Below are 27,906 nucleotides of genomic sequence, written 5' to 3'. Positions count from 1 at the left end.
TTTAAGATATTTTTTTAGATTGTAATGCGGCATTTCCACTGGCCTCAGTGCTATTGGTCGATTCTCGAACTTCTCTCATAACCTCATGAACTCAGTGAAAATTCAGCCTTACAGCTTGTTCTTATGTGACAAGGAAATATTACATACATCATCAAGGTATGACCGTGCCAGTATGATGGATATTTTTCCATTCCATCATTTAAGCTTGGCAGACGTTACAAGACTTCAATGCCAGAAAAATCAGCATTTGCCTACTCGTATATATCCGCTGTCTCATTTCGATGGGCGTTCTGTGACAAATATAAATCGTCCTTTACAACGAAAATAACCGCTGTCTAAAGGGGCCCACTGATTAACAGTCCGCCGGACGGTATCGGCCTGTCAGTTGTTCGGAACTGTCAAAATTTTGTTCTAACTGACAGGCCAATACCGTCCGGCGGACTGTTAATCAGTGGGCCCCTTATTTGCTATAGATTACAGTGCAACCTAGTAGTTCCGCACGTGACTTATGCTGCACTGCCGTATCATAATTCGCTTTTAATGTGTTATCAGCCGTACAGGATCGTTGACCCAAGATCGAATTAGTATCATAGTACTACGGCCTCGTAACGTCACACCGCCTTGGCCCACTTGTGGTATTTTTCGTAGAATCGGGCCAATGAATCGCCCGCTTAAGCGGAATATTGAAATCTGTTTAGAAGAGTAAATCCACGGTATGTGGAACTAGGTTAATGAGACAATCGCGAATGTAATTCGTTCAGAATTGCTGCAGTCGCACTTTCCATTCTTGACTCATACGTGTATTTAGTTCATTTTATTTAGGTAGTACGTAAGGTTATTTTTGACGAAGATATATTAATGGCACGTGTTAGTTAAGACTTATTTCTATAGCTCTTTTAAATTAAGTCGACCGTACGTATTACGTACTTAACTCTACAGTTTTTTTTTCACAGAGGAATCCGTAACCACTAAGTACCTTAATTTCAAGTGTCACTTCACAACCAAGGTTTATAATTTTACCTATATAGACTCATGATTTTTCCTTAAGTGTTATTTATCATTGGTAGGTATCTTTTTTTTAGAGCTCCGTTCAAAACTTTGTTGACGGAGCTCTTGTGGGATTACTTCCATCTTGCAAATCGGTTATATGCGGTTTTTCTCAGAGAATATACGACGTAAATATGTACGTAAAATTTGGAACAGTTAAAGCAATTACGAGTACCACCACTAATACTGTGAATAAATCAAAACCGCTTTTTTTAAGTACAAAGCAAACTTCAACCAACATATGTTCTCAATTAATAATACTTTCCAGCAAAATTGCAAAACAAAAATAATTGTAACATGATCTTGCTTATTTCTGCATCTGCAAAGCTCTGCTCTGCTTTTTTCTACACGAAACCAGATGTTTTCCCGAGTCAGGAATAGTCAGGATTTTATATCGAGTCAACTAGGTCAGTGGAACTAAACCAGTGCTATTTCCATTACGCGTTCTACTTTCCAATTCACCTTTTCGCGAAGGTCCGCGGACTGGGGCAAGGTCACTGTGATAGCTTTACTTAACTCTAGGCAGTGGGGAGACACTCCTGCCTTCGGGCAAACTCGGCTCCGTTCGGCTCAGGATTGCCTGATCAATTATTAGGGTTGGCATCACTTGACGTCCTTTATTACTTGAATTTTGACAACCCTAAATAAACAAAGGGACATCATGATTCGACCCCGAATCGCAGTCAAACTTCGGTTTTGTAGGAAGTGTCCTTTCTGTACGGTACTTAGTACTATTATTTATTCTGTGCTCTAGGACAACTAGTACTAGAATAGATTGTGCTAGCCTTAATGGGCTTTAATTGAGATTTATGTAAACTACTGTACATTGAGCTCAATTCATTGTTTTCTATTAGAATTGAAACACTAAATAGACATTGGTTTTCTGCATGTAGTGATTGTGTTTTAAAGATTGATTTGATTTATAAAATTGGGCCTAATTTTTCTCTATATATAATAAGCACTTTGTTACTTTTCTAAAATTTGTTACTTAATTATTACTTGTTAAATTAACTTTTGCATAGAACATGGAGATACCTAAAATGTAGCAAAATTAAATCAAAACAAAGTTTTCAGACGTCAGTTGGGAAGAGCTTCTTGACATTAAATTAAAAAGTTATAATACCAGGTACAATTTTAACTTTCTATCCTATCAGAATAACATGGAACAGAACTTAACGGACTCTTAAGAGCCATCTGTACGATAATTAATTTAAAAGCATGTTTTAAGTTATCTTTGTTCGTTAAAAGCCCCGCTCGAAACTTGCAGTGGTAAACAACCCTGCAGTACTCATTCTAATTATATCTCCCCCGGTTTTCTATTTACCTAACCATTCCCATGTTTATTCGAAAAGGCGGGCGTGGGTTCACCACGACTGCTCACTAAATTAGGTGGTAGACAGAGACAAAGCACGCTTTCGTCTATCAGAACACCATGGGTAAAAGAGAGGGCGTGCTAGTATTGACCAATAAAAAAATCTATTGGGGTTTCTATCCATAACACTGAAGCATCATATGTTTACGTTAGTTATATTAAGTGATCGAACCGCTTTCTATTTTACTTGAGCTAAGAATCCCAAGAATTCTTGGTCGTCTTTGATTTTGATAGTCGCGTCACGAATCACAGCTTAAGTACTGGAGACTTGGAGAGTTTTAATGGAGACACGTTGATGTAACTGCTTTATGCTATCTCCTAATTCCTTCATTAAAATGGAAGAAGAAAGTTCAAATATAAAACCCCACCACGACTTAAATAACTTTATCATTTGAAGCTCTTGTAGAGCCCATGACTGGAATATTAGGTGGCAATAGCCTAATTTAAATTTACGGCACGAAGCAATAAACATATAAATCGATGGTTTAAGCACGATTCCTAACTAAGTGGCGTGCTAATCCGTTTGTGCTCTTGATTTATTTATATTGTTACTAAATGTGTACTAAATACTACTACATATCTAGTTTTCAATTATAATACTGCCTTTAATGTAGTGAATTTGTAGTTCGGGAATAGGCCGCCCACTATGTCCGGACACGCCGCGCCGACAACTGCCGGATGTAAACACTTTCACGTGCTGCGTCCGCCCTCCTAAGAGATCCCTCCGACTACCACGCTTCCCGATCACTATACGAAAACAGTTTCCACGATAGCGTGCGAGAAAATCGCCATTTTCACCTCGCGATTTCTATTTCAATCCAATTTTCCCGGCGTAGAGAAACCGATCGCTCCAGTTGCGCGGCTCCGGCCCACATCTCTTGCTAGAAAGTATCGTAGAAAGTAAGAACGCGAGCCGAACTCCGCCCAGCCGATGCATCTTACGTGCACTTTTTTCTGCAGTTTTTCTCCGTCCATTGTGCATCAGTGGATGGACAGCTATCGGTATGTAGCTCGATTTTCACAATCATTATTAATTAGATCGAGATCTCGATGTCATTCTGTGTAAAATAAAAACTTAATTAATGCTCGTATGATTTCGAACAAGATTAAAGTCTTGCACGCAAGGAAAGTTTTACTTTTCACTCGATGTCCCCGATTACAGCTCACGTGGTCGCTAGGCTTACTTTCGCCACACCCGAATTTGAATTACGTGTGCTATGTGCAGAAACGTTGTGCAATATTTTGGGCAACTTTCACTATTCGCTGACGCGACCCGCCTGCGAAATGGTTGCGTTGTCTGTCGGTCACAGTAGAAAGTTTCGCGTATTGTTTAATCGAATTCTGCCTACGTGCCTCACAGAGCGGCTTACGTTCCCATTATAAAACATGGCGTCGTGTTTTAATGGGTACTTAATTCCGATAGAATTGTGGTTTAAAGAAGTAAGTAAATCGAGCAAAAAGGCGAGTCGCGTGAGAGGAAAAACGAGTTATTATTAGTATATAGTTGGTAGAGAATCGCGAGCTTGCTTCGAGCTCTGATGCTATCATAAATAATGTGGCTGCGCGGTAAGCGCGGCGCGGAGAAGCGAGCGGGGGGAGGGGGGCTTAAGAGTCAAGGCCGCACGCTGCCCCCGGTCGTCGCTCGCGCCCCACTTGCCGCTCGTTCCCGCCTCTCGCTCGAGGACCCGACCGTGGCCGAACGCCGCCGACGCGCCACGAACTAGACCTTCCATCCGATGCGCGAGCGCAACACACTGAACAGCTGAGGCATAACATAACACACTGACTCGGTCATCCGTGCATTCAACTTTTGATTAGCTTTCTTTTTCACGAACACTGATTTGATAAAACATTGTTGTTATTGGGTTACTAGTATACATACAATTACCACGTAAGTTACTTAATTATATGTAACATTTTTATTCTTGAACGAATCTGACAATAACCTACTACAACTTATTTATCTGATTAATTTGTTATTAATATTTCAGGCCATGTGCGTTATTTAGCTCCGATGCTATATATTTAAAAACTAAGAGGTATAACTAACTAACAGCTCATAACATTTTTATTTACTAAATTGCCCAAATTAGAACACATAGCTCACAGAATCTAATTATCATTCGGACCGGACAGGTTGGCTGGCCCAAACCAGTCGGTCTTGTCTCCTATACTTTCACCGGACGGCCCTCCTCGATTGCGTCATTGTCCACGAAAATATGATTTAACGTTCGCAATCCGTAATCACTTCTCGAAGGAGGACGACGACCGCTCTTATCTATTTCTATTATAATATTATTAATAAACAGTAAAAACCTACCAAGTCGCCAACACGATCAGCGCGATTGATCTCTTGACTTTGGCCAGTAGCTATTGATAAAGGGAGTCGTGAAATTCAACCTGACCTCGATAGTTGACAGTGGATCTGATCCGAGATTGTGCAAACGGACGTGACTAGCTTTTTCTTCATATTTTATAAGTTTACAAGAAATCATCATTCTACGAAGTAGTCAGGGAGCCATTAAGGTATTGTTGATTGTGAATTTGAAATTTAAGAATCCCAAGTTTTTTTATTACGGACTCAAAGTGCCTTCCAAATTTTGCTTTAGTTTATTTGAACTCATAGATTATGATTGCAAACCCCACCCAACGATACCTATTGGAAATTATCTCCGACAAAAGCATGACTAGGTATTATTGTGAGCAGGTCAGTGCAGGAGGTAGGCGTAGGCACTCATCACTCAAATAACGATAAACGCTGCACTTGACCTCTTTATTGAGGTATGTATTTTTATCGCTGAACAAACAAGTCTGCCTTCCATTTAAATTATCTAAAGACGCATTCATAAAAAAGCAATTCCATTAGCGCTAGAACAGTCTTTAATGTCTGAGCAATGAGCAAACTTAATATGACTGGAGTCTAGCAATCAGTTTTCGTCGACTGTGGGAGTGAATGTTATGAGATCGGTATGAAGAACCGAGACAGCCGTGGCCTCGGAGCTCGGATCCCACGTGGAACTAGTTTTTTGGCGGCGGCCATTTCTGGCCGTTGCGCAACCAGGTACGGCAACCGGCCACCGACCCGAGACGTCTAATGGACACAATAAAAAAGCAAATAAAACTAATGGGACAACAGGCTTAAATTGACCCCTCCCTCTTAAATGTGCTTATTGTCCCGTCGGCTGTTTGATCATCTCCGTTTTTCCTTTTGTTTACGTTACGAAATTTCATGGGACACCCACGCTTTCAAGACAATTTTTTATGCTACCCCTTTTAAGTTTCCTCGTTTTGTTTTTGATCGGTAACTGAATCTTATTTAGGGAGTAGGTGGCCAAGGCTTAAGAATCTCGTTAAATTGCGTTTACTTACTTTATAAGGAGTTCCGACTGCCGGGTGACAATTGCCATTACATTTCCATCACCCGACTCTTCTATGCCTTGAATACATAAATGGTCGTACTCCCTTATTGCTATGCGCAGCATGGTCCTAGCCAGCTTTTGTTTGGACAGGAAACGACTGCCGAAAATCACTTACGCGCAATTCGCCTCACAAACATCTTCGGCGAAGGAACATCGCCCCGCATGTAAAAATGAAAAAATAAACGATCTTCACTCGCCCGCCGACTCGACAAATGGCTCATGAAATGTATGCAAATTTTATAGCGTCCGATTTTAGATGCCGCTGGGCCACCGGACTCGTTCGAATCTTTCTGCGCAGTTGCAGCGTAAACAAAATTAACATTCCTTTATAAATTGTTGCAGGTCGCGAGGAGCTGTCGCCGGCGTCCAGTATAAACGGGTGCAGTACAGATGGGGATGCGCGAAGGCAGAAAAAGGGCCCGGCGCCGCGGCAGCAGGAAGAGCTTTGCTTGGTTTGCGGAGACAGAGCCTCCGGATACCACTACAATGCGCTCACATGTGAAGGGTGTAAAGGTAAGACAACAAGCGTACGTAACCTAAAATGGTACGCCAAGTATCCTTACGTAGGTGTGACCTTCATTACTGCCCCTGTTGCTAGCCAGACGTCCTTGCCCTGGTCGCCCACGATCGTGCCAATTCAGTGGTGAATTGGCGCATTATGTCGAGGTGGATGCGCGTGCATTTTGTATTCATATAGTCGAGACGAGACGTCACAATGGCTGTCTGCAGCACGTCTGCCTCCTGATTCACTGACGCTATCGTCCATCGGCGTCAGCGTACTAGTACAACCAACCCTCGACGATTTCATCTGATATAAACAAGCTATGAAGCAACTACATCTTAAATATGACTAGCATTACTAATTACTTCCAATTGACACTATTAAGCGCTATTTCGGTCGTAAAATTCAATAGAGGCAGACATAAAGCCAAACTTTGTCTTAAACCGGATCAAATTGGTATGAAAATCACATTGGTGTCTCAATATTGCACGTAGCAATAAGATTGCTTCCAAAAGCAGAGCCGAGCGGCTGTCAATGAACCTTGCCTTTCAGTCAACCTTGCGTATTTGTGTCTAAGCACCAATACATTATCTTATCGCGAACACAATAGGTACGTTAGCAAAAAAATACTGTCATGTCATATCATATCATTAAACTCACCGTTATGTTAGACAAAGAGAATAAAACAATGGTTAACATATAACTTTTTACGCCATTTTTGTGTCAGTACTCGAGCTTTGGATATGATGTGGTGAAACTGCACACCATCAGGCAAAAAAAAAACAGAACAAAGCAAAGCAAAAAAAAAAACAAAAGCAAATTAAAGCAAAAAGTCAATTATTCGGCAAAAAGGCTGAAGTTAAGAAGGTTGTTACACGTAGAATCTTAGAGATTCCGAAATTTTATGTTTTTGAGGTTCAGTAGACTAGACATGTATAGGTACTACTATGGCGATTTACATAGTAATCTAAATGGCCATAGTCAGCAACTCATGATAAAATAATTAAATCCATTAAATAAAGTCTGTAATATGTAGTAACAAGTTCTAGCCTATGACCAGTTCTTTACACCAAGAAAATGACGATACATTCGCAATGTTCCAGGTTTCTTCAGGCGGAGTGTCACCAAAAACGCTGTATACATTTGCAAATTCGGTCACTCGTGTGAAATGGACATGTATATGCGACGGAAATGCCAAGAGTGTCGTCTAAAGAAGTGCCTAGGAGTCGGCATGAGGCCAGAGTGCGTGGTGCCCGAGAACCAGTGCGCGATAAAAAGGAAAGAGAAGAAAGCTCAGAGAGAGAAGGATAAACTGCCGGTCAGTACGACGACGGTTGACGACCACATGCCGCCCATTATGCAGTGTGATCCCCCGCCGCCGGAGGCAGCTAGAATTGTAAGTATCTCGTATCTTTATTAGTAACACAGACATATTTAATAGAACGCTAGAAATTATATAATAATTTGCTCTAGAAAGCTTAGAGGATATAACCAAATGGAGACGCCTTGTCTGTAATTTTCGGTACAAAACAGTCTGCCGATTTTCGTCAAATGTAACGTCAGTCCACACAATGTGTACGACTATTGGCCGCCTATTTTCGACAGAGGGGAACGCTTGTTAATGGCTACTCCGTTTGGTTATATCCACTAAGCTAGAATGCGTAATTCACAAATTTACGTCGAACAATGATGGATGACGCTTTCTGTGTGTGGATTTTAGATATCAAAATCGGTTTAAAAACAATTGTTTTAGCAAACAATTAACGGCCCTAGTGACCTCATGACATAGAATCACATATAGTCACTGAGATATTTACACGTTTACCAAAGACAACTCTGGAAAACGATATCTCTTAAAAGTAAATCATACCGATGTTGATCGTTTTCGTAATGTTTCATATATTGTAAATTTTATATTCATCGTTAAAAAGTTTTCGAGAGCTATTACAAATACAAACACTATATACTCATACAATGGTATTAGATAGGATACAATACATACACGATACATACGACGTCTGTTTAGATATAACTCCGTGATTAAACACAAGGCGGTCACTTAAACCGCGCTGGAGATTAACTGATCTTCAACCCTGATAAATCAACATAAGTCTGCCTTACGTACCGAAATGGAAGATCAGATTTCATTTTCTGAGATCATGTGGCCGCCTGAATATAAAACAACGATATCATCTTTATATTCATATTGAAATAATCGAATTTACTTATTCTGTTTTTTGCTGACGATATTTTAGACATTTTTAAATTCAATTTGGAATGCAAATTGCATGTGGAGGCTACGTGAAACTTCAATTATTTATATGTTTACATACCTTTCAACAAATACTTATGTATGTTGACCCTACATTTGACTTTCAATTCAGAGTTTCATTTTATAATCGGTAAAGTAATACATAGTATTAACTCTATCCTATCGCGAATTTATTTTATTACCTTTATTTACCGACCGAACCTGTGTCGAAACGTCTATAAATGTGAGTTAATATGTGTTCAAAAAAGTTTTAAATATTATAATACATAATATAAAATACAGATTACATTTATATAAAAAATATGTATTTGTACTATTTGTAGCATGTGATGGTTACTGAATCAGTGCGAATAGCTTACATATTTGCAAGCGGTTTATTTCCCATATCTAATCGATTAATTATAACTTGAAATTTTACATAACATAAAAACCACAAAAACCTGATTCTCGATTGCCCAGTATATTTCCTTTAGAGAATCTGACTTGTGGAATACATAGACACATTTTAAAGTCTTTGCACTTTTAAAGACCTTGAAGATATAGTTTAAACAACTCGTGTTCTGTTCGGAAGAGAATCGGATTTTTCTCCTTAACTTAATAATTATATTACTTACCAATATTCCAAAGAATGGGGCGAGTATAAGTATTCCGATGCACCGCCGCTGAAATAATATAATAAAACCTGCATGCGAGTTTTCGCATCGTCTAAATGAGCCCTACGGAGGTTAGACTTAGAGTTAAGAAGAATTACCGTTTCCATCAGAAGCGCTAACCAACCAAATGTTTCCTACGTGAAGCTGGAATGTTTGCAGCACGAAGTGGTGCCGCGGTTCCTGTCCGACAAGCTCCTGGAGCAGAACCGGCTGAAGAACATCCCCCCGCTCACCCCCAACCAGCAGTTCCTCATCGCCAGGCTGGTGTGGTACCAGGACGGGTACGAGCAGCCTTCTGAAGAGGATCTCAAGAGGGTTACGCAGGTACGGAACATCTTTAGTAGATATGGCGCAAATCTAAATGTTAGTCTCAAGAGAGTCAGGCTCAGGCCCGATTCAGAGGGGCTACCGCGAAACCCGAAATTGGTTAATTGCAGGGATCTTTCTCTTTTACTCCAATGAAAGCCTAATTAGAGTGACAGAGAAAAATGCCCGCAATTTTCGCGGTTTTAGCCCTGAATTAAGCTCATTCTGCATCTGTTCGGATCCTGAAATGTCCTGTTGACAGCTGGCAAATCATATAACCGTTTCATAACATGAAATTTAAATCTGATACCGGGTCATATTAACAACACAACATTAAATAGCCTAAGTTAAAATGTCGATTGAAAAAGTAGACTTTAATAATGTATTTAGATCCAGTTGTGTACGTCAATCTCATATGCCACAAAAATAAATAATCGCGGAAATATTTAAGTAATCTTAATAAATAGCTTGCCATTGCCAAATGAAAGGATCGCGATGTAATATTTTTTCTACATAATTCTGTTATTTAGGGTTTTCTTAGAACATAATATTCCTTTAATTTCCGGACGCCTATTTTAGTACCACAAGTACAAAGCGTAATATCCGCAAACGTGAAATTCTCGGAATAATCTGTTAATTACACCTTCAAAGCAAGATGTTAATAACTTGCACTTGGCAGCTACCACATTGCTTGAAGATATTAATAATTGGAAAGATTTTTGCGCAATTACTTAAAATAATTCGCATCGCTAACGTCACACTCACACCGTCATTTACTACTTCTGGCGGAAAATATATACCTAAGGTTGTAATACCAGTCACATATTTCAATTCATATGGTAGAATTATACATTTTATGTATGAAATTAAATATTTACCTACTAGCTATGGTGGTATTAACTACTCTATATAGTTTAAGGCTGAAAAGACGACGGCACTGTTTGGGTATTGGATTGCAACTAAATCAGTAAAACACTGTCATTTCTATTACGCGATTACGTCCGATTTTACCCGGGAAACGAAGGTCATTCTCAGAGTTAACGGACTGTAAATATGTTTTTGACGTCGGCTGTACAATTGAATGTGTAGAGAATAATTAAAATTCCAATTTGTTGACAGACGTGGCAGCAAGCAGACGACGAGGAGGAAGAGAACGACGCGCCGTTCCGACAGATCACCGAGATGACGATCCTCACCGTTCAGCTCATCGTGGAGTTCGCCAAGGGCCTCCCGGGCTTCGCCAAGATCTCGCAGCCTGATCAAATCACGCTGCTAAAGGTAAGCTGGAAGAGACTTGTTAAAATATCTATCTTATTTTTAATTTAAAGGTTCCGTCACACAGGCGCGTTTTCCGGGCGGGGCGTGAGCGCGGCGTGAGCGTTTTATATGTAAAAGCGGCGCGCCCCGCTTACGCGCCGCCTGCAAAACGCGCCTGTGAGACGGAGCCTTTAGCCTTCAGTAAAATAAAAAATAATGTAAGTACATTACATTTAAGTCATATCTAGTACATGTGCAAAAATTATCGGTATCGTCTTGGGTCGTCCCATTCGTTTTTCGTCACGTTCTTAAATTAGTCCTATTCTGATTTCGTCACTCATTCTACATTGAAAGCCACCGACGATTGTGACGAGTGTAGAATGAGTGACGAAAGCAGAATAGGACTAATTTAAGAACGTGACGAAAAACGAATGGGACGACCCAAGACGATACCAACCAAAATGTATCATCTGAATCCAGGGTTACGGAATATGTCCATACCATACCATACCATACCATAGACAATATTCTGTGATCATAGGAGATTCTGGTACTTAATTTTTGATAATTTCAGCCCGTTATTAGAATTATTGGTTAATGTGAATGTGATATACAGTGGAAACTGGATAAGTGGAACCTGGGTTAGTGGAAAACCTCTTTAAGTGGACCCAAGTTCTCGGTTCCAGTCCCTTGGTAACGAAATACCTCTATAAGTGGAATTTTGGGACCTCTATAAGCGGAATCCATTTATTCGAAAATTTCTTATTTTTACCTCTGTAACTGGAAGCAGCCGTCTCCGAAACCTCTATGAGTGGAATAGCTCGGCGTTATAAAATTTGTATTTTTAATAAACCGTCACAAGGAGGGTAGTTTGTTTCGTTAACATTAGGGTTAGTGTTTTTACTACGTATTTTGTATGAGATCGCACATCGTTCACATCGATCGTTCATATTCGATCACAAACGTAGACAAAAATGTGTTCGACAATATTCTCGATATTGAAAGAAATGTGGTAAAATGTGACTTAGAAGCACTACCACCAGTTTTAACATTGACATATTCACTCACGTTTAAGTAACTTACTTTCTATGCATCTCGCTCGTACTCGCATATTAGTGCAAGCGAGATGTATAGAAAGTAATTTACGTAGACGCGAGTTAATCTGTCAATGTCAAAACTGGTGGTAGCCGTACAGGTCAACAAACCAAAATGACGATTTTTTTTCATTAAAGTACAATCGGTACATTGATTTACTTAACCATACTGGTTTCTCTTGCATAAATAAATATTAGGAGTGATTTTGTTTTTGAAATTTTGAAAATTGTATACGAGTACTGTGGATTATTTACAGTATTGCTTTTTTAAGTCAGGATTACAATACCTATTTTTTGTTAATACATACATACATATTTAATATAAGATGATTATTTAAGTCTTGATCTTTTATTTTACCATACTATACGTGACCTCTATAAGCGACATTACTAGCATACACAACCTCTGTAAGTGAGAAAACGTTTTATTTGAACCTGGTTAAGTGGAAAACTGGATAAATGGAAAACCTGGATAAGCGGAACTAAACAGCCGGTCCCTTGCGATTCCACTTATCCAGTTTCCACTGTAGTAGACATTTTCGAAGACTGTTTATGAAGTATTTTAAGAAAACAAACTATAAGTCCTTGCTGCGAGAAAAAAAAAATATAGCTTGGCTTCATTTTTAAACTGATTTAACCTTTAAACTTGTTTAAAGACGCTATATATGTATTTTATTTTTTCGTTTTTTAAAAAAGATGCCATTTTATGTATGATGTTTTAAGAATAGAAAATCTGCAGAACAGTTGTACCAAACACGCAAGTCTATAGATAAAGTCTGCTTTTGACCATAGGGTATTTATTAATCGGCAAACTGCCTCTATACACGCACAATCCGTATGATTACGCTACAAACTATGACGTAATGTGCAAGGGCAAGGCTCCCTAGGAGATCCAACTAGTAATTAAAAATGTACCAAGCCAATTATCTACCTTGAACTGCGAGCGTATCTTATATGAATTGCTTTAAATTATACAGATATTGCTGAATGACGGTACGCTTTATGACGTGATATTAAAAGCGTGTACACGACTACACGTGTGTCTTATAGCAACCATAAAAGACCGACCACACGAAAGCTTGACGCCGCGGATACGCACGCAATGACGCGTCTTATACGTCGGGTTTCTATTATACATTTTACAGTGTAAAGCTCCTGGTTTCCTAGGATAGCGGTGCCGTCATATAGCAGCCGTCTCCGTACAAAATACTACTCAATCTATATATTTTGTATGGAGACGGCCGTTATATGACGGCACCGATATCCTAGGAAAACAGCTTTAGCCTAGCGTAGCTTCATCTTTAACGCATTCACTGCCAGGGGCCGCCGTGGCCTAGGAACAAACTTGTATGACGGTGGACGCACATGTGCGTCGGGGGCAGTGAATGTGTTAAAAAAAGTGTGATCAGAATCAAAACGTAATAATGGCTAGTATTAATAAGACAATTAGGCGTGTCATGTTAAGGCTCCGTCACACAGGCGCGTTCTGCGGGCAGCGCGTGATCGGGGCGCGCCGCTTTTACATATAAAACGATCACGCCGCGGTCACGCCCCGCCCGGAAAACGCGCCTGTGTGACGTAACCTTTAGAGTGCGATCAGCTGTCAATCGCTATGTAAAATTAATGTTGAAACCGTTCTTTTCCCCAGGCCTGTTCAAGCGAGGTGATGATGCTCCGAGTGGCGCGGCGATACGACGCGGCCACCGACAGCGTGCTGTTCGCCAACAACCAGGCGTACACCCGCGACAACTACCGCAAGGCCGGCATGGCGTACGTCATCGAGGACTTGCTTCACTTCTGCCGGTGCATGTATTCCATGCAGATGGACAACGTCCACTACGCGTTGCTTACGGCGGTCGTCATATTCTCAGGTAACTAGACGAGCGTTGAAAGCAAAACATGTAGACTTACTACAGAAAAGCTGGCATGGCGTACGTCATCGAGGACTTGCTTCACTTCTGCCGGTGCATGTATTCCATGCAGATGGACAACGTCCACTACGCGTTGCTTACGGCGGTCGTCATATTCTCAGGTAACTAGACGAGCGTTGAAAGCAAAACATGTAGACTTACTACAGAAAAGCTGGCATGGCGTACGTCATCGAGGACTTGCTTCACTTCTGCCGGTGCATGTACTCCATGCAGATGGACAACGTCCACTACGCGTTGCTTACGGCGGTCGTCATATTCTCAGGTAACTAGACGAGCGTTGAAAGCAAAACATGTAGACTTACTACAGAAAAGCTGGCAAGGCGTACGTCATCGAGGACTTGCTTCACTTCTGCCGGTGCATGTACTCCATGCAGATGGACAACGTCCACTACGCGTTGCTTACGGCGGTCGTCATATTCTCAGGTAACTAGACGAGCGTTGAAAGCAAAACATGTAGACTTACTATAGATAAGCTGGCATGGCGTACGTCATGGAGGACTTCCTCCACTTCTGCCGGTGCATGTACTCTATGCAGATGGACAACGTCCACTACGCGTTGCTTACGGCGGTCGTCATATTCTCAGGTAACTAGACGAGCGTTGAAAGCAAAACATGTGGACTTACTACAGAAATGCTGGCATGGTGTACGTCATCGGTCTACTGCATTTTTGTCGAAGCATTTGTGCACTACGCGTTACTCACGACGTTTTTAAGGTTGAGACTTGGAAGCGAAAACGTGTAGTCTACTCACACTACTGTGGAATAATCCAACAAATCCATAAATTGTTCATTACTTTTGTCACGTCAAATCTCTAATAATTCAGCTAGCCATCGGCTACTTTAGCTATTATATTTAAACCGACCCCATATTTCGTTTCGTTTCCAGACCGGCCCGGTCTAGAGCAGCCGCAGTTGGTGGAGGAGATCCAGCGGTACTACCTGAACACGCTGCGCATGTACATCCTGAACCAGACGGGCGGCTCCCCGCGCACGTCCGTGGTGTACGGCAAGATCCTCTCCATCCTCTCCGAGCTGCGCACCCTGGGCACGCAGAACTCCAACATGTGCATCTCGCTGAAGCTCAAGAACAGGAAGCTGCCGCCGTTCCTCGAGGAGATCTGGGACGTGGCGGACGTGTCCACGACGCAGGCGGCGCCCGTCCTGGAGTCGTCGGCGCTCTAGCAACCCTCGCCACGCTCGCCGGCCGGCCGCGGCCTGCTGTAGCCTGCAGCCTGCCTGTAGCCTGCCTGCAGCCTGCGGCCGGCGAACACTCGGAGAGAACGCTAATAGACTGGCTAGTTTTAGTGAAGTGACACGGACACTTAGTCGGACGTGATGATTGTATTTATAAGGATTGTGCAAATTTTAACACTTAAGAAGGGCGCGAGCGCCCCATTTCGTACGTATTCGGTGACCGACGACGAACATGTGCGGGAGATTAGTGAATATATGTGTTGTTGAACGTTTGGAGAATATATATTTAGTGTTGATCGTTGGGCGGAGTCGTTCCGAGCCCGGGCGAGTCGGTCACTCGGATACGACTGTATGATAAGACTACGTCAATAAGTACACCTCCTAAAATAATCATACGTACATACACTACGAGAGTTTATAGAGAAAAAAAGTAATATATGAAGAATGTTTCTATTGGATGAAAAGATAAATAATTATGTTTATTTACCAAAATTAACGATGCGTTGGTTGACCTTTTCGATCGATATATATCTGGACGGGCCCTCGGCCCGGTTGTACATAGTATACGTCTGACGCATTATCGTGTCCGGTTTCGTTCCGATTCGAGTTCCGTTGTCCTGTCCCGCGTCCCCTACACGAGTAATTATAATTTATTGCTGTGATTACATTTATAACATGTTAAACTTACTTAGGCGAAAATAAGTGTGTCTTATTACATATATAAAAATTCTACTGCCGTCGGTTGCTTTCTTAAAAGCATTAAGAGTCTCTCGTCTCTCTGTTTAGGTACTTTTGTAATAAATAACGATATACACTTGGTTCATGTTCGCAGCGAGCACCGAACTGCGAAGCTAGTCGCTTCCTTCGGAGCCTAGACCACAGTACAACGTTCTCACTCGTAACACCTCAATAATTAGGGATAAAACATCATTATTAATGTAGTATTTTCACTGCGATAAGCATTTTACAATTATTTTGCTTAAGAAATCTGTAGTGCCTAAAACGAAATAATGTGTCGTATTTATTTTAAATTTAGAATTATAGAGGCAGGTTTGGCTATCGATTCCCAGTTTTCTTAATTTTTTGTTTACTTAAATAAATACATAAATTATCTTCTACTTATTAGTTGACACATGGCGTTGCGTGCATGCATAAAGGCAGCTGTTATGTAGGTTCGAAATTGTATAGAAAGTATAGAAAGGTAGCGCCCTTAAATGTTCTCCAAAATAAATTATTACGTTCGCTTAGCTACGTTCCTTCACCACTAACACAAAAAAGTACAAAATGGCAGCTTATTTAACATGTTAGTTTGAAAATAAGTGAACTTTTGGCCGAGCTTACTCTATGGGAACAATATAAGGTAGACGAGATATGTCGTCATGCACGCAGCGATACGTGAAGTACATACAACCTAACCTGCCTCTATATCTATACTCTATATCTTTAGGTATTTAAATAAAAGAAAACAAGCAATTTGTAAATTTTCGGGTAGTTATTACAGTTATTGGTTAACCAACCAAATACAAAACCGCCTGGATCCGTCACTTAACGACCTGACTTTAACGTACATTATTTGATCATGTAATGGCTTAAAGAGCCATTTGAGGGTAAATTTTGGTTTACTTTTATTTAAATACCTAAAGATACAGACTATAGCTGAACTAATGTAACATCTGTACAGTCATCACTTCACCGAAGCATGTTCTAAGTACTCGATCAACAAGATACTGCCCGTATTCTAGCTACATCCAAAAGAAATGCCTTATTTTGCGGTACCTGTATTGCGTACCTACATTGTTGATGAATGAAATCATAGTATATAGAGAATAAAAAAGTAATAGATCTCAATTACACATAAGCGTTGTTCATACTTTAGGCATTTTCTCGTCGTTTTCTGGGCATTCTTATTTTTATCAGAGGGGCAAGCGTGGTCGCTTTTGTTTCCCACATAAAGTAAACGTCCCTTACTAACGAGTATGCAAAAGTGAGGACGAATTTTTTAAGTGAGACATAAATGCGATCATGCTATAATAATCGTTTAGTGCAGGTTTTTGGTAGCTGAATGTACATGTTCTTTGAATACAGTGTCCGTCTCTTAACATGTTTGCAAGTGTTAGTATAGTTCGATTTCATTCATAGTGTTCACACAACATTCATATCATCGTCGAACACCAAACAACATAACGAGTACATAATGCGTTATAATAATGTTAGTGTCTCTAGGTGCGTGTTGATTGTGTCTTCTTTACTAATGAGTATGCCACTGTGTCGTGAGTCTACATTACACGTATGCCTGGGATTTGGAAAAGCATTTCTAATATACGTACGAGTATGATGTGAAGTTGCATGACGATCGGGCTTGCACCGCGGGCCAAGCGCTAGTCGCTTCCATTCGATTTCTGTTCTAGTAGTAGGCGATTCCTAATAAAAACGAAGCACAAATGTTTATTGGAGTGTCTTAGGTGTCTCTAAGGCGTAATTGATAACGAACACACTGCCATTGTAATCGTATGTTGGTGCGGTATTGTATGCGTGAGTTCATTAGCAGGTTTTCTATTGGATTTTCAGTTGTTGTGAAATGTTATATAAAAGACAGTCATTGACTACCTTTACGCTATACGATGCCTTATGAAGGCGCGGGCGGGTCGCCGCATCTCCAGTCTAGATGCAGCCTGAGAGTCTACCGCGAAAATCGTATATCGAAGGCCGCTTTCCCACTGACGTCCAGTTTTTTGCAGGAACCCGTTTTAGTGGTATAGGTGCTATTATAGTAACTTTCACACGAGGATTTTGTTTGCGGGATCATGCATGCATACTACAGAAAACTGGATCCTGCAAAAAACCGTACCCGCAAAAAACTGGACGTCAGTGGGAAACAGCTTGAAGTTTCCTTATCTACCTCTATATCGCTCGAATTTGCAATATTGATAGAGAGGCAGATAACGAAATTTCGATTTTCGCGGTAGGCCCTCTGAGGTGAAGCGACGGCTCGCCCTCGAGCTAAGTTTGTGACAAATATAACTGCCATTCGTTAAGTAATAGTTATACATACATGGTTCGATTCGACGCGTAGTCACATAACTGATAGCTTCGTAGTTTGCGGCTTCGTCGGTGCACAGCCGGTCGTATTTGATACATATTATTCGATTTCTAAATTGTAATAGATTTATTAAGTATGTAATAATGTTACATGAAAAGTAATAAGTAATGAGATACCCTAATATAATTTGTGTCTTAGCTGGTAAAAAATATAAGTATGAAAATAAGTTTGTATCGCTTATTGGGATAATAATGTAAAAGTGAGACGAAACACAAGCATGGATACATTTCGAGCGACAAAGTCGCAGCAAGTACAGTACCTATAGATAGAGGGTTAAACGCGCCCATGGACGATGTCCGCTTACCATCAGACGGATCGCATACCTGTTTGCCACCATGGTGGTTACAGTGCAGGGGGTAGGTTGGGAGACGAGGACGACAAGACTGGGCGAGGGAGCAGGATGGATTATTCAACCTGTTGCACTTCATTGCCTTTCTGGATCTATTTAGTTTGACAGTAAATATGTATGAGTAGGTATCAGTGACCAAGCTTGGCACATCCAGTCTATTACAAAGTGAGGACTATAATGTTGGGGAGTCTACGTCCTTTCCATTGAAATGTTGTACATAGGTACCTTTAGATTCTATCGTCATATGTTTGACATATGTTTAATTTTATTCATCTAAGAAAGTACAGATGGCTGTTGTTATTTTTATATAATTTGGGTAGAAGTATATTTTTTGTAAATGACCTCTGTATTTATCTTTTGTAAGCTTTGTAAGCCATAGGGACTTAGATAAGTGAACGAGCTACGAACATTGTGATTGCAAATTTTTTTAATTTGTATCCACGGCGATATTTTTGTTCTACGTGAATAATTATAATTTCCAATTCGACGGATTTTTTCTTAATAATTTTTGTTACTTCAGAGTGCAATATGTACAAATATTTACATGTTAAATATAATGTACAGTCAATTTTTAGTTTTAATGTGTCAACGCAATATCGCTGAGCATTATTGAATGCCACGGGCCGCATAATAAACTACCTATCACAAGTGGGTGCGATGTGCAACTCTCACTGTTGTGTTTGTCTAACTTAAGTGATTAATTTTATATAGATGGACTAGGTGATCTTTGTATTTAAATTTGCTAATTTTTGGTAGCAGATTAGATTTGTTTACTTGTATAAGATGAATAATGTACATTTTGAATTGATTTTAAAGTGATTTAGTTGTTATTTAGTAACGAATTGTCTTATTAGGTGTAACTGGCAGCCTCGTGGACGGGCTCGAGTCCACTGATACCAGTGTGATTGTGCAATGTCGTTTAGAACAATTGGGTACTAACAGCAACACACTTGGCCGACCGTGAGTAAACCTTACCTCCTTGGTTTAAGAATGGTCAGTTAACTGTGTCGACGATGGTACCTCGGCCGGCGGACACGGTCGACCAATAGCGAATTAGGTGAGTGTAACAACTCGGCCTACCCTGACAAAAGTGCGTCCTCGCGCGACCGCGGCCGCTCGCCGCAGCTAAGGCCACTCTTCAACACACTTCTAGTGCCACGTCGAACGATATGTGAAGGCTGATAGTAAACGATAAGGGCCCATTCCGTGTTCATCGAAACACAATTTCGTATTTTATTTCGTATCTTACTGTCCGCAATAATTACTCTTTTCCTCGTTATTACTTTGCCTTAGTAATTGTTTACCCTCTGTTTTGTATGATTTAACTGAAGTGGTGGAGCGAATTAGATATAGGGAACAGACATGACGATATGTTAAATTTTAGAGAGTCAACTTTTATAAAAGATAATAACTACAAAACAAACCAAGAAAAGGTGTGTACAAAATGAGGAAATTTGTATGAAACATTGTTATGCGAATAAACTTACACCTCAAGATAAATATATTAAAAATTATAAAAAATATTATTGTCTTTTATTTACTCCTTTACATGTTAGGTATAAAAAAATTGAGTAAAAGTAATTTTTTTTTAAACATTGCGTAATCCTAGTATTTGTTAGTAATTTATTAACGACGTAACGAATGATAATTTGATAATTATAACATTAAGTGTCAATGTATACCTACATTAAACAATTTAATTTAAAAAAATCGAATAGATAGGTTTTTAAGTAGTATGTATTAGAGCAGACATCTAAATATTTGACAAATTTGTAACGTTTTGCATAGCAAATGTTTTGTTTCTAGTTCATTTTATAACAAAGTCGTCTGAGTACATCAACGTATACCTAGATATAATTTTATATCGATGTGCCAAATAAACTTTCGAATTTGATTATGTAGGTATATAAGTTAGCACAAAAATCTCGTCAGCGCGTTGCAGAACAGCATGACAACTTCAGTGCGTACAGGTACAGCACATCATGCTGCAACTCGCGACTTACCTAACACACTCACTGCCAAGAACACACAAGGTGTGTCCATTTTGTATTGGAAATGGAGCGCTTGGCACTGAAAGAGTTAATACATCAAGCACGACTTGATGTAAAATATCGCTGTAAGGCATGCAAGGGTGGCCCCGATTGTAAATAAAATGGAGTCGGCTTAACCCAAACTCAGATGGCCTACCACGAACCAGCACGCTCGACGTGTTGCCTCTCTGTCGCACTTTTAATTTCGTACGTAAGTGTGACAGGGAGGCAACACGTCGAACGTGGTTCGCGGTAGGCCCTCAGCACCGATTTGGCAAGCGGCAATGTGGAAGTGACCAAATAAATGTCAAACTTACTATTTAAAAAAAATGTTGAAGTGCCGCTGTCACTCCAAGGTCGTTGCAGAGTTAGGTTGGACGGACTCTATTAAATTCACGGGTATTTATGCATGACCTGGCTAACAAGCAAAAAAAGACAATTAAATTTAATATTCCATGTTAAAATCTTGTGAGCAACCTACATAAGTTACAATATATTTAATTGCAACCGGTTCGCCAAAGCGAATATCTGGGCGTTTTTCCTGTTATGCTCGTTTGTGGTCGCGACGACATATCGTCGGCTAAACTCGCAAATATCGTAACTCCATTTTAAGCACATTAGGGACTTGCTACCTTAGCCAACAATACCTAAAGTTGCAAACCTCGTAACTCCATCGGAGGAGTTACGAGGTTTGCGAGTTTAGCCGACGATATCACAGGCCAAGTGGCCCTGTCTTAGCGTCTTCATTGCGGTACGAATCATCGGATTGCACGCATGTACCAGTAACTTATGACTAAGCCGTGCCTGTGCTTTGTTTACAACTGTGATTTTCATCATGAGCTCGCTCAAGACTCTCTCAGTGTTGTTATTAGTGCAATTAATATGTCAGTGCTCACGTAAGTGTTAAAAATAATGAGTCAAAACAGATGAGTGCGTATTATATCTTTTAAGCGCCTACTTATTTCGGTTTTAGAGGGGCAGCAGAAGCCAAAGTTCTTCCGGAAAGACTACACTTTCATAGAGGAGTCCCAGGCATTTTATAAAATACATACGATACACAGGACATGGCCAGATGCGAGGAAGAGATGCGCCATGGAGGGGGCCAGTTTGTTCTACGCTGAAGATGAGGTTGAGGCGGACGCTGTGATGGGTTTGTGGAATAGGACACAACCGTTTTCGTGGGTGTATGTTGGAATTTCGGATTTGTTGGCGAAAGGAGTTTGGGAAACAATTGACGGTGAGTGCCCTACTAACATGTTGTCAATTCTAATATAAAAACACCCATAAAATTAAGGCATTGCTTGATTTGCCAATTTAATCAAATAAAGAGTAAACGTCAGGGTTACGATAGGTAACTAAGGTAACCAACTAAAGTTCAGCCATCGAAGTACAGCGTACCTATTTTAATTGAACGAAACTAGACATACCTAACGATCGACCAACCAAAGGATCACAGGCTAGTTAACTCTTGATAAACAAATTAAGAAGGTACTTAATACATATACACATTATAATCATAATCAGTTAACTGGTTTTTGATGTAAACATAATATACTATTTATATGTATAGGCCTTAGTTTAAATAAACTTAAAAAAAAATATTGACCTTTAGATAAGGATAACCTGCTTCTTTCGTATTAGGTACAAGTACAAGTTTTTGATTGATTTTAATTTTGTAAGTAGCGGATAGCTGCTAACATTTAATTTGATTACTTATAATAATTCACGAAAACTTGGGTATCAACTTATCGAGCTCGCTCCTACGCTATCCCAATTCTGAGAGAGAGAGAGAGGGAGAATTCTGGCGATTTTCGCGATACACTCTATGAAAACGATTGAAAATCGAGATTAGTTACAACGTTCGACTCGATCAAGTGATTGCGTTATGAAACCTTTCACCGGCACCTTTCCACGTCCACTTTCACAAAACAAGAATTTGTCGATGAACAATATGGGCAACATTACGCGCGATAATACCTCTAGAACAGGAAAAAACGTTTTGGTTCTAATATTAAGTCACAGACACAACAACTTATGTCCACCATGAAATTAATAGCGCAAAATATCGCTTTGGCCCCGTAGTAGTCTGTGCGTTAGACTGCACAATTGGCTCGAATTTGTGAGTGACACCGCTGACCTAGCACCATTCTTAGTGCCCGTAAGGTCCGTCCTTAGATACGTCAATGATATAATGAGTCTAGGTTCACGTAACCATAATCAACATTCCCAGGTCGTCCAATACTAGACGTGTTCAGCAACTGGGGTCCCGGCGAGCCGAACGACGCGAACAACGTCGAAGACTGCGTGATCTGGCGGCGCGACAACTCGCTCAACGACGACCGTTGCGACCACAAATACCCCTTCATCTGCAAGAAAAGCCTGCTCGATCTGGATTGGAACACGCTTTGTGATATGCCTGATCCCAGTAAGTTGAAATCTTTCTACGCACTACTAAATTGATGGAGCTTGTCGCTTGTCAAAATAAGTGGCAGCCCTATTCCCGTCGCCTGATTTGCTTTCTCAAGGGAATCTTTCATTATGGAAATGGAAAATTTCAATTCCCATGCAAAAATATGGAGTTTCTGAAATTCCATGCGGAAATTTCGCAAAAATGGAAACTTTCCGACAGCGCATTAATAATATACAATACAACAGCAAACCACAAGTTGGTGTAGGTACTGTAGGTACTCGTACTTCCTGTCTGTTAGCTGATACTCGTTAAGGCCTTAAATTTCATCACCTCACGCATAACTCGCATAAGCTACTCTCCGTGCATGAAGTCACGTTTTTTTCTTGAAATCGACCAATTTTTTATAACGATCCCAATTTCAGGTTACCACTACAATAAGGATTTTGGCAAATGCTACAAGTTCCACCTCTCCCCAATGAACTGGACGGACGCCCACGCCGTGTGCAGCGCAGAACAGTCGTATTTAGCCATCATCAACAGCCAATCGGAGGCTGACTATCTGGTCAAGATCACCGAGGAGGCCCCGAAGAGCAAGGTCAAAGGGAATTTCTTGAGCGGAGCGGTGTATCTTGGTTTTCACAATAGGGAAAGCGATGGGTGGAAAACTATTAAAGGTAAGTTTTTTTATACCACTGTTCCAAAAGGACCACGACCAGAACTACCTAATATATTTTGACCGTACAAATCCAGTGCGATATTGGGCTTTTCAATTTTGATCCTTTAATTTAAATTAAAGAGTTCAGAACTTGATTTAGCTATGTAGTTGTAGTTGTACCTAGATACATTGCCTACCACTAACTAGGTACCTACTTACAGAGGCGTATTTACAAATTTGGCGCCCCGGGCCATTTTGATTTGCCGCCCCCCTTCATCAGTGACGATAAAGTATTTTATTTAAGAAAAAAAAAACCTGCAACAAGTACCTTTGGGGTGTGAAATAAAAAAAAAAATAAACATTTACCATTTACTCACATAGGCAATACATTGTTTTCCCATGTACAAATTGGTTGACAAAATCATCAATAACGCTGTCGTAATTTAAAACGTTTTTCAGCTCAGCTTCTATATTAAGAAGAGCTAAGCTATTCAGGCGCTCTTCGCTGATAGTGGAACGTAGATAATTTTTTATTCTTTTGAGTGCAGAAAGGTGACGTCACTAATGTCACTATTCTAGATACAGATTTATATGGGCCGTTTTTGTCACTCAATGACGATGCGACCTCGTTATATTTGCCTGATCTGATCGGTGACCAGTGGGTACTGCTGGGTTTTGGCCATTGAGAATCAAGGTGAGACATTGGCAGTCAGGCTGGATATAGCTAAGGAGTTCGGTCGGGTCTGGCATCGAGTCTGCTCGAGGGACTATGTTATACAAATGGATCGCTAGCTTTTTTTCCGGTAGATGCACATGAGCCGTATAGTAGACGGAAGCTGCTCCGATAGTGTGGACATTACCGCTGGCGTTGCACTAGGTTCTGTGCTGCATATCAATGATAATCATTGCTATGCAGACGACAGTATTAGGGATGCGTATTACACAGGCCGTACCATTATCCCTCATTCTGTGGTGCTGGAAAGTCATGAAAAGTATTGTATTTGTATCTGATATCGAGAGCACTCTATCTGTACTGAGTTTCGGCATGGGATCGGAACAATTTAGTGAGATTCAATACCACGAAGACACAAGAACCGCCCGTATGTATATAGTCAGATGGGTCACAAATAATGTTAGGTACGTAAGTGAAAACGCGAGCGTAGCGAGCGCGAAATTTTTTTGAGAAAATAGTAGGTAAATTTTTAGGGTTCCGTACTTCAAAAGGAAAAAAACGGAACCCATATAAGATCACTTTGTTGTCCGTCCGGCCATCTGTCTGTCTCAATATAAAGGGTCTTGACATGACAGAGGGCGGCAAAATCGACAAGGCTTGTTATTTAAATTTTACAAATAAATAGGGGAGCGACAAAATTCTGGTCGACCCTATCTGAACAGCAAATAAAACTATTTTTTTGACCCAAATTTGCCGCCCCCTAAAATCTGCTGCCCTAGGCTTCAGCCTACTCAGCCTAGTGGTAAATCCGGCACTGCGCCGTACTAATATGTACTTCTTGAACGAAAATGTTGCTTAATTTAGGTACTTGTTGGTAGATATTTTTAGCAATTGGTAGGGTTTGAAGCGTTCGTTTGTTTATTAATTTAAATGTCAATTAAAATATAATAAAAAATATAGCTAAGTTTGATTATAAAAGGCGGCCTGCCGCCCCGGGCCATGGCCCCCTTGGCCCTAGGGTAAATACGCCCCTGCGCAGGAACTTCATGATTTTGCACGCAAAATTTTTACACGCCAAGATCTGAACGCTCCGACACATGGTCCTTCGAATCGGACCATTAACATAGAATAATAATTTTTACACAAAACTTTAACAGCTAAGTTACGACTGGGCATGAATTTCTTTACTTTCTTTTTATCTTATCACCTATTCCAAGGTTGGAATATTATTCTTCATTTGTGTGACTTCAACAGAATCAATGTAATAAACCTGAGTAGAATTGAAAATAATCTAAGTAAGACGTGACGCACTTATTTATTTGTAGACATGAAGTCACTTAGTAAATGACTGTGTTATTACAAAATATGTGTTACAATATTTTCCTCTTAATTACTCTTTTCATTGGGTAAATATAGGTCTAATCATGTTACTTATGTTATTGTATGTATATGCGCCGCGTTATTTACTCAAATACTACTAACAGCAACAATATTAGACAAGTCTACTTATGAATTACGACTCTTTGATATTCCTAAGGGTCCAATGTCATTGCGTCTCACTCTTTCATTAAGCAAAATGTGAGACGCAATACACACTGGACAAAGAAATTGGATAAGTGGAATACCATCCTAAAACTAGTATTTTTTTCTATTCGGTTGTAATTTTTTCTCATCAGTTTGACAACCCTGAGGTACCTAAGTAGATGAAAAGTCTAACCAATAGCGAAAACATTCAATGTATCATATAAAACGGGTCTCTATTGTTTCCAATAAAGTTTTAAGTCATAACATAATGTATTGTTTGTCCGCATTTTTGTTAGTCCTAATTTGATTTTTCTCAGAAACTAAATTTGCCATATAAAACAAACCTAACCTAACCTATTTATAGGATATAGTATCGAGGACGAAAATCCTGAAAAGTTAACGGTTTCAGAATATATAGGTAACTAATGATAATCTGACAATCATTATATTAAATATGCCTTTAAATAATTATGTCAAACAAAGGCATCCGATATAAAACACGAATTGTAACAATTGTTTCCAGGCACCTCACTAGAAGACAGCGGCTACACGGGCTGGGGCAACCAGCAACCAGACGGCGGCGACAACGAGACCTGCGGCTCCATGTTCTATAACGGTCGGCTGAACGACCTCGGCTGCTTCCAACGGTGCTTCTTCATATGCGAACACGATATAGGCTTGCTTACTGGCGCTATAGAGGAGAGATTCGGGGACTGAGGTGCAGAATTAGACCAGTTAACGCTGCACATATAGGCCACCAAACGAAGAAATTACAGAGGAAATTCGTGTATAAATAAGCCACCGTCGTATTTTGCTACAGGTGATTTAAGAGTTATTTATAAAAAGGGACCTTAAAACTCCCCCTACCCGTTAATCTTCACCCCCACCCGCCGGTACTTTTAGTATCTTGTTTAATACACCATTCCCTACAACCATGCCAAAATTGGCTTATACACTAGTTATTAATTTCCCCCGATTGGCAATGTTTGGTGTTCGTTTAGTGTACTAATACTTTGGAATGACAAAATGGGGTAATAGTCTTTTTATGAAAATATGACGATATATGATTATTATGATTATGATACTTTGAAAAGTCAAAGTTGGTGAAGAGTTAGCTTATTCCGACTGTATTTAAGCACTGTTTATATATCCCAGTTATCTACTTGACAAATTGACTTAAAAAGTTTAATTATAAAAGTTAAATGACAGTTGGATTGCCAAGTTTAGTATCGAATCTGTCATTTTACTGCAAATCGTTGGGAAGTTAAAAAAAAACAACGGGTTGCACTCCGGGAGTGCCGGCAGAAGTGAAAGCTCAATGACAGTCTTACGTCTTCCGGTCACGTGACACCTGTTACGAGATTAACATTTTTTCCCCATCACAAAAAGTGCACAGCGCCGCTAAAGAAGTTTTCACTTCAAAAAATATCGACACTGAATCTGGCACTTTAGCATAACGGGATGTAAAACAGAATTTAATGTAGTCAATACTAAGCAGTTACAAGTTTTGTATCTGCATTGCGAACTTGTGTCGTTCATTGCCATTGATAAAGTAATTGAGGGCCTACCGCAAACCACGTTCGACGTGTTGCCTCTCTGTCGCTCTTGTAAACTCGTACCTAAGTGTGACAGGGAGGCAACACGTCGAACGTGGTTTGTGGTAGATGGTTGTTTCGAATCGCCCGGTAAAAAGTAGCTTAGTTTGGTGCTAAATGTACCTAGATTAGGAATGTAGGTAGTAGGTACCCATTTATTTTTTACTATTCATCTCATTATTTGTAATTTGGTGTAATCAGAAAAGCTGGTTGCACCGCGACTGTGACCCTCTGTTTATCAAATAAAAAATATACCTAATCGTAGAAACCAAATGTACATAATTTTAATGATAAACTTTGTTTATTACAATTAATCTTTTGTATGTTTTATTCCAACGATATAAGTACCTAGAAGGTCTTATTTTGTCTACGAAACGGTTCACTTTTTTACGTCTGCCTAAAAAATGGAGTCTTGCTTATCAGGGTTCATTTATGTATCGGTATGTGAATTTTTTTATTTAGCGTATTTATCTATTGCACATATTTAGTAGGTACTTATAATATCAACATGTATAGGTAGAAC

The 27,906-nt window shown here is 40.0% G+C and overlaps 2 protein-coding genes across 2 annotated transcripts in view; both read left to right on the top strand.

The window, feature by feature from the left end:
* Positions 1 to 20,019, top strand: part of LOC134793178 (ecdysone receptor) — a 46,944-nt gene extending 26,925 nt beyond the window's left edge. The window contains exons 2-7 of the mRNA XM_063764766.1: positions 6,181 to 6,351; positions 7,444 to 7,736; positions 9,425 to 9,589; positions 10,691 to 10,849; positions 13,571 to 13,793; positions 14,740 to 20,019. Of these exons, the coding sequence (XP_063620836.1) occupies positions 6,181 to 6,351; positions 7,444 to 7,736; positions 9,425 to 9,589; positions 10,691 to 10,849; positions 13,571 to 13,793; positions 14,740 to 15,035 (1,307 nt within the window). The 3' untranslated portion in view covers positions 15,036 to 20,019. The remainder of the gene's footprint in view (positions 1 to 6,180; positions 6,352 to 7,443; positions 7,737 to 9,424; positions 9,590 to 10,690; positions 10,850 to 13,570; positions 13,794 to 14,739) is intronic.
* A 1,266-nt stretch (positions 20,020 to 21,285) lies between these two features.
* Positions 21,286 to 27,697, top strand: LOC134793160 (uncharacterized). Its single transcript, XM_063764744.1, has 5 exons — positions 21,286 to 21,422; positions 21,500 to 21,763; positions 22,757 to 22,951; positions 23,359 to 23,610; positions 26,312 to 27,697. The coding sequence occupies exons 1-5, from the start codon at positions 21,362 to 21,364 to the stop codon at positions 26,503 to 26,505; spliced, it is 966 nt and encodes a 321-aa protein (XP_063620814.1). The 5' UTR covers positions 21,286 to 21,361; the 3' UTR covers positions 26,506 to 27,697.
* The last annotated feature ends 209 nt before the right edge of the window (positions 27,698 to 27,906 follow it).

Source organism: Cydia splendana, chromosome 8 (assembly GCF_910591565.1).
Source record: "Cydia splendana chromosome 8, ilCydSple1.2, whole genome shotgun sequence".
Taxonomy (NCBI): Eukaryota; Metazoa; Arthropoda; class Insecta; order Lepidoptera; family Tortricidae; genus Cydia; species Cydia splendana.
This window is presented reverse-complemented; position numbering and strand designations above follow the sequence as displayed.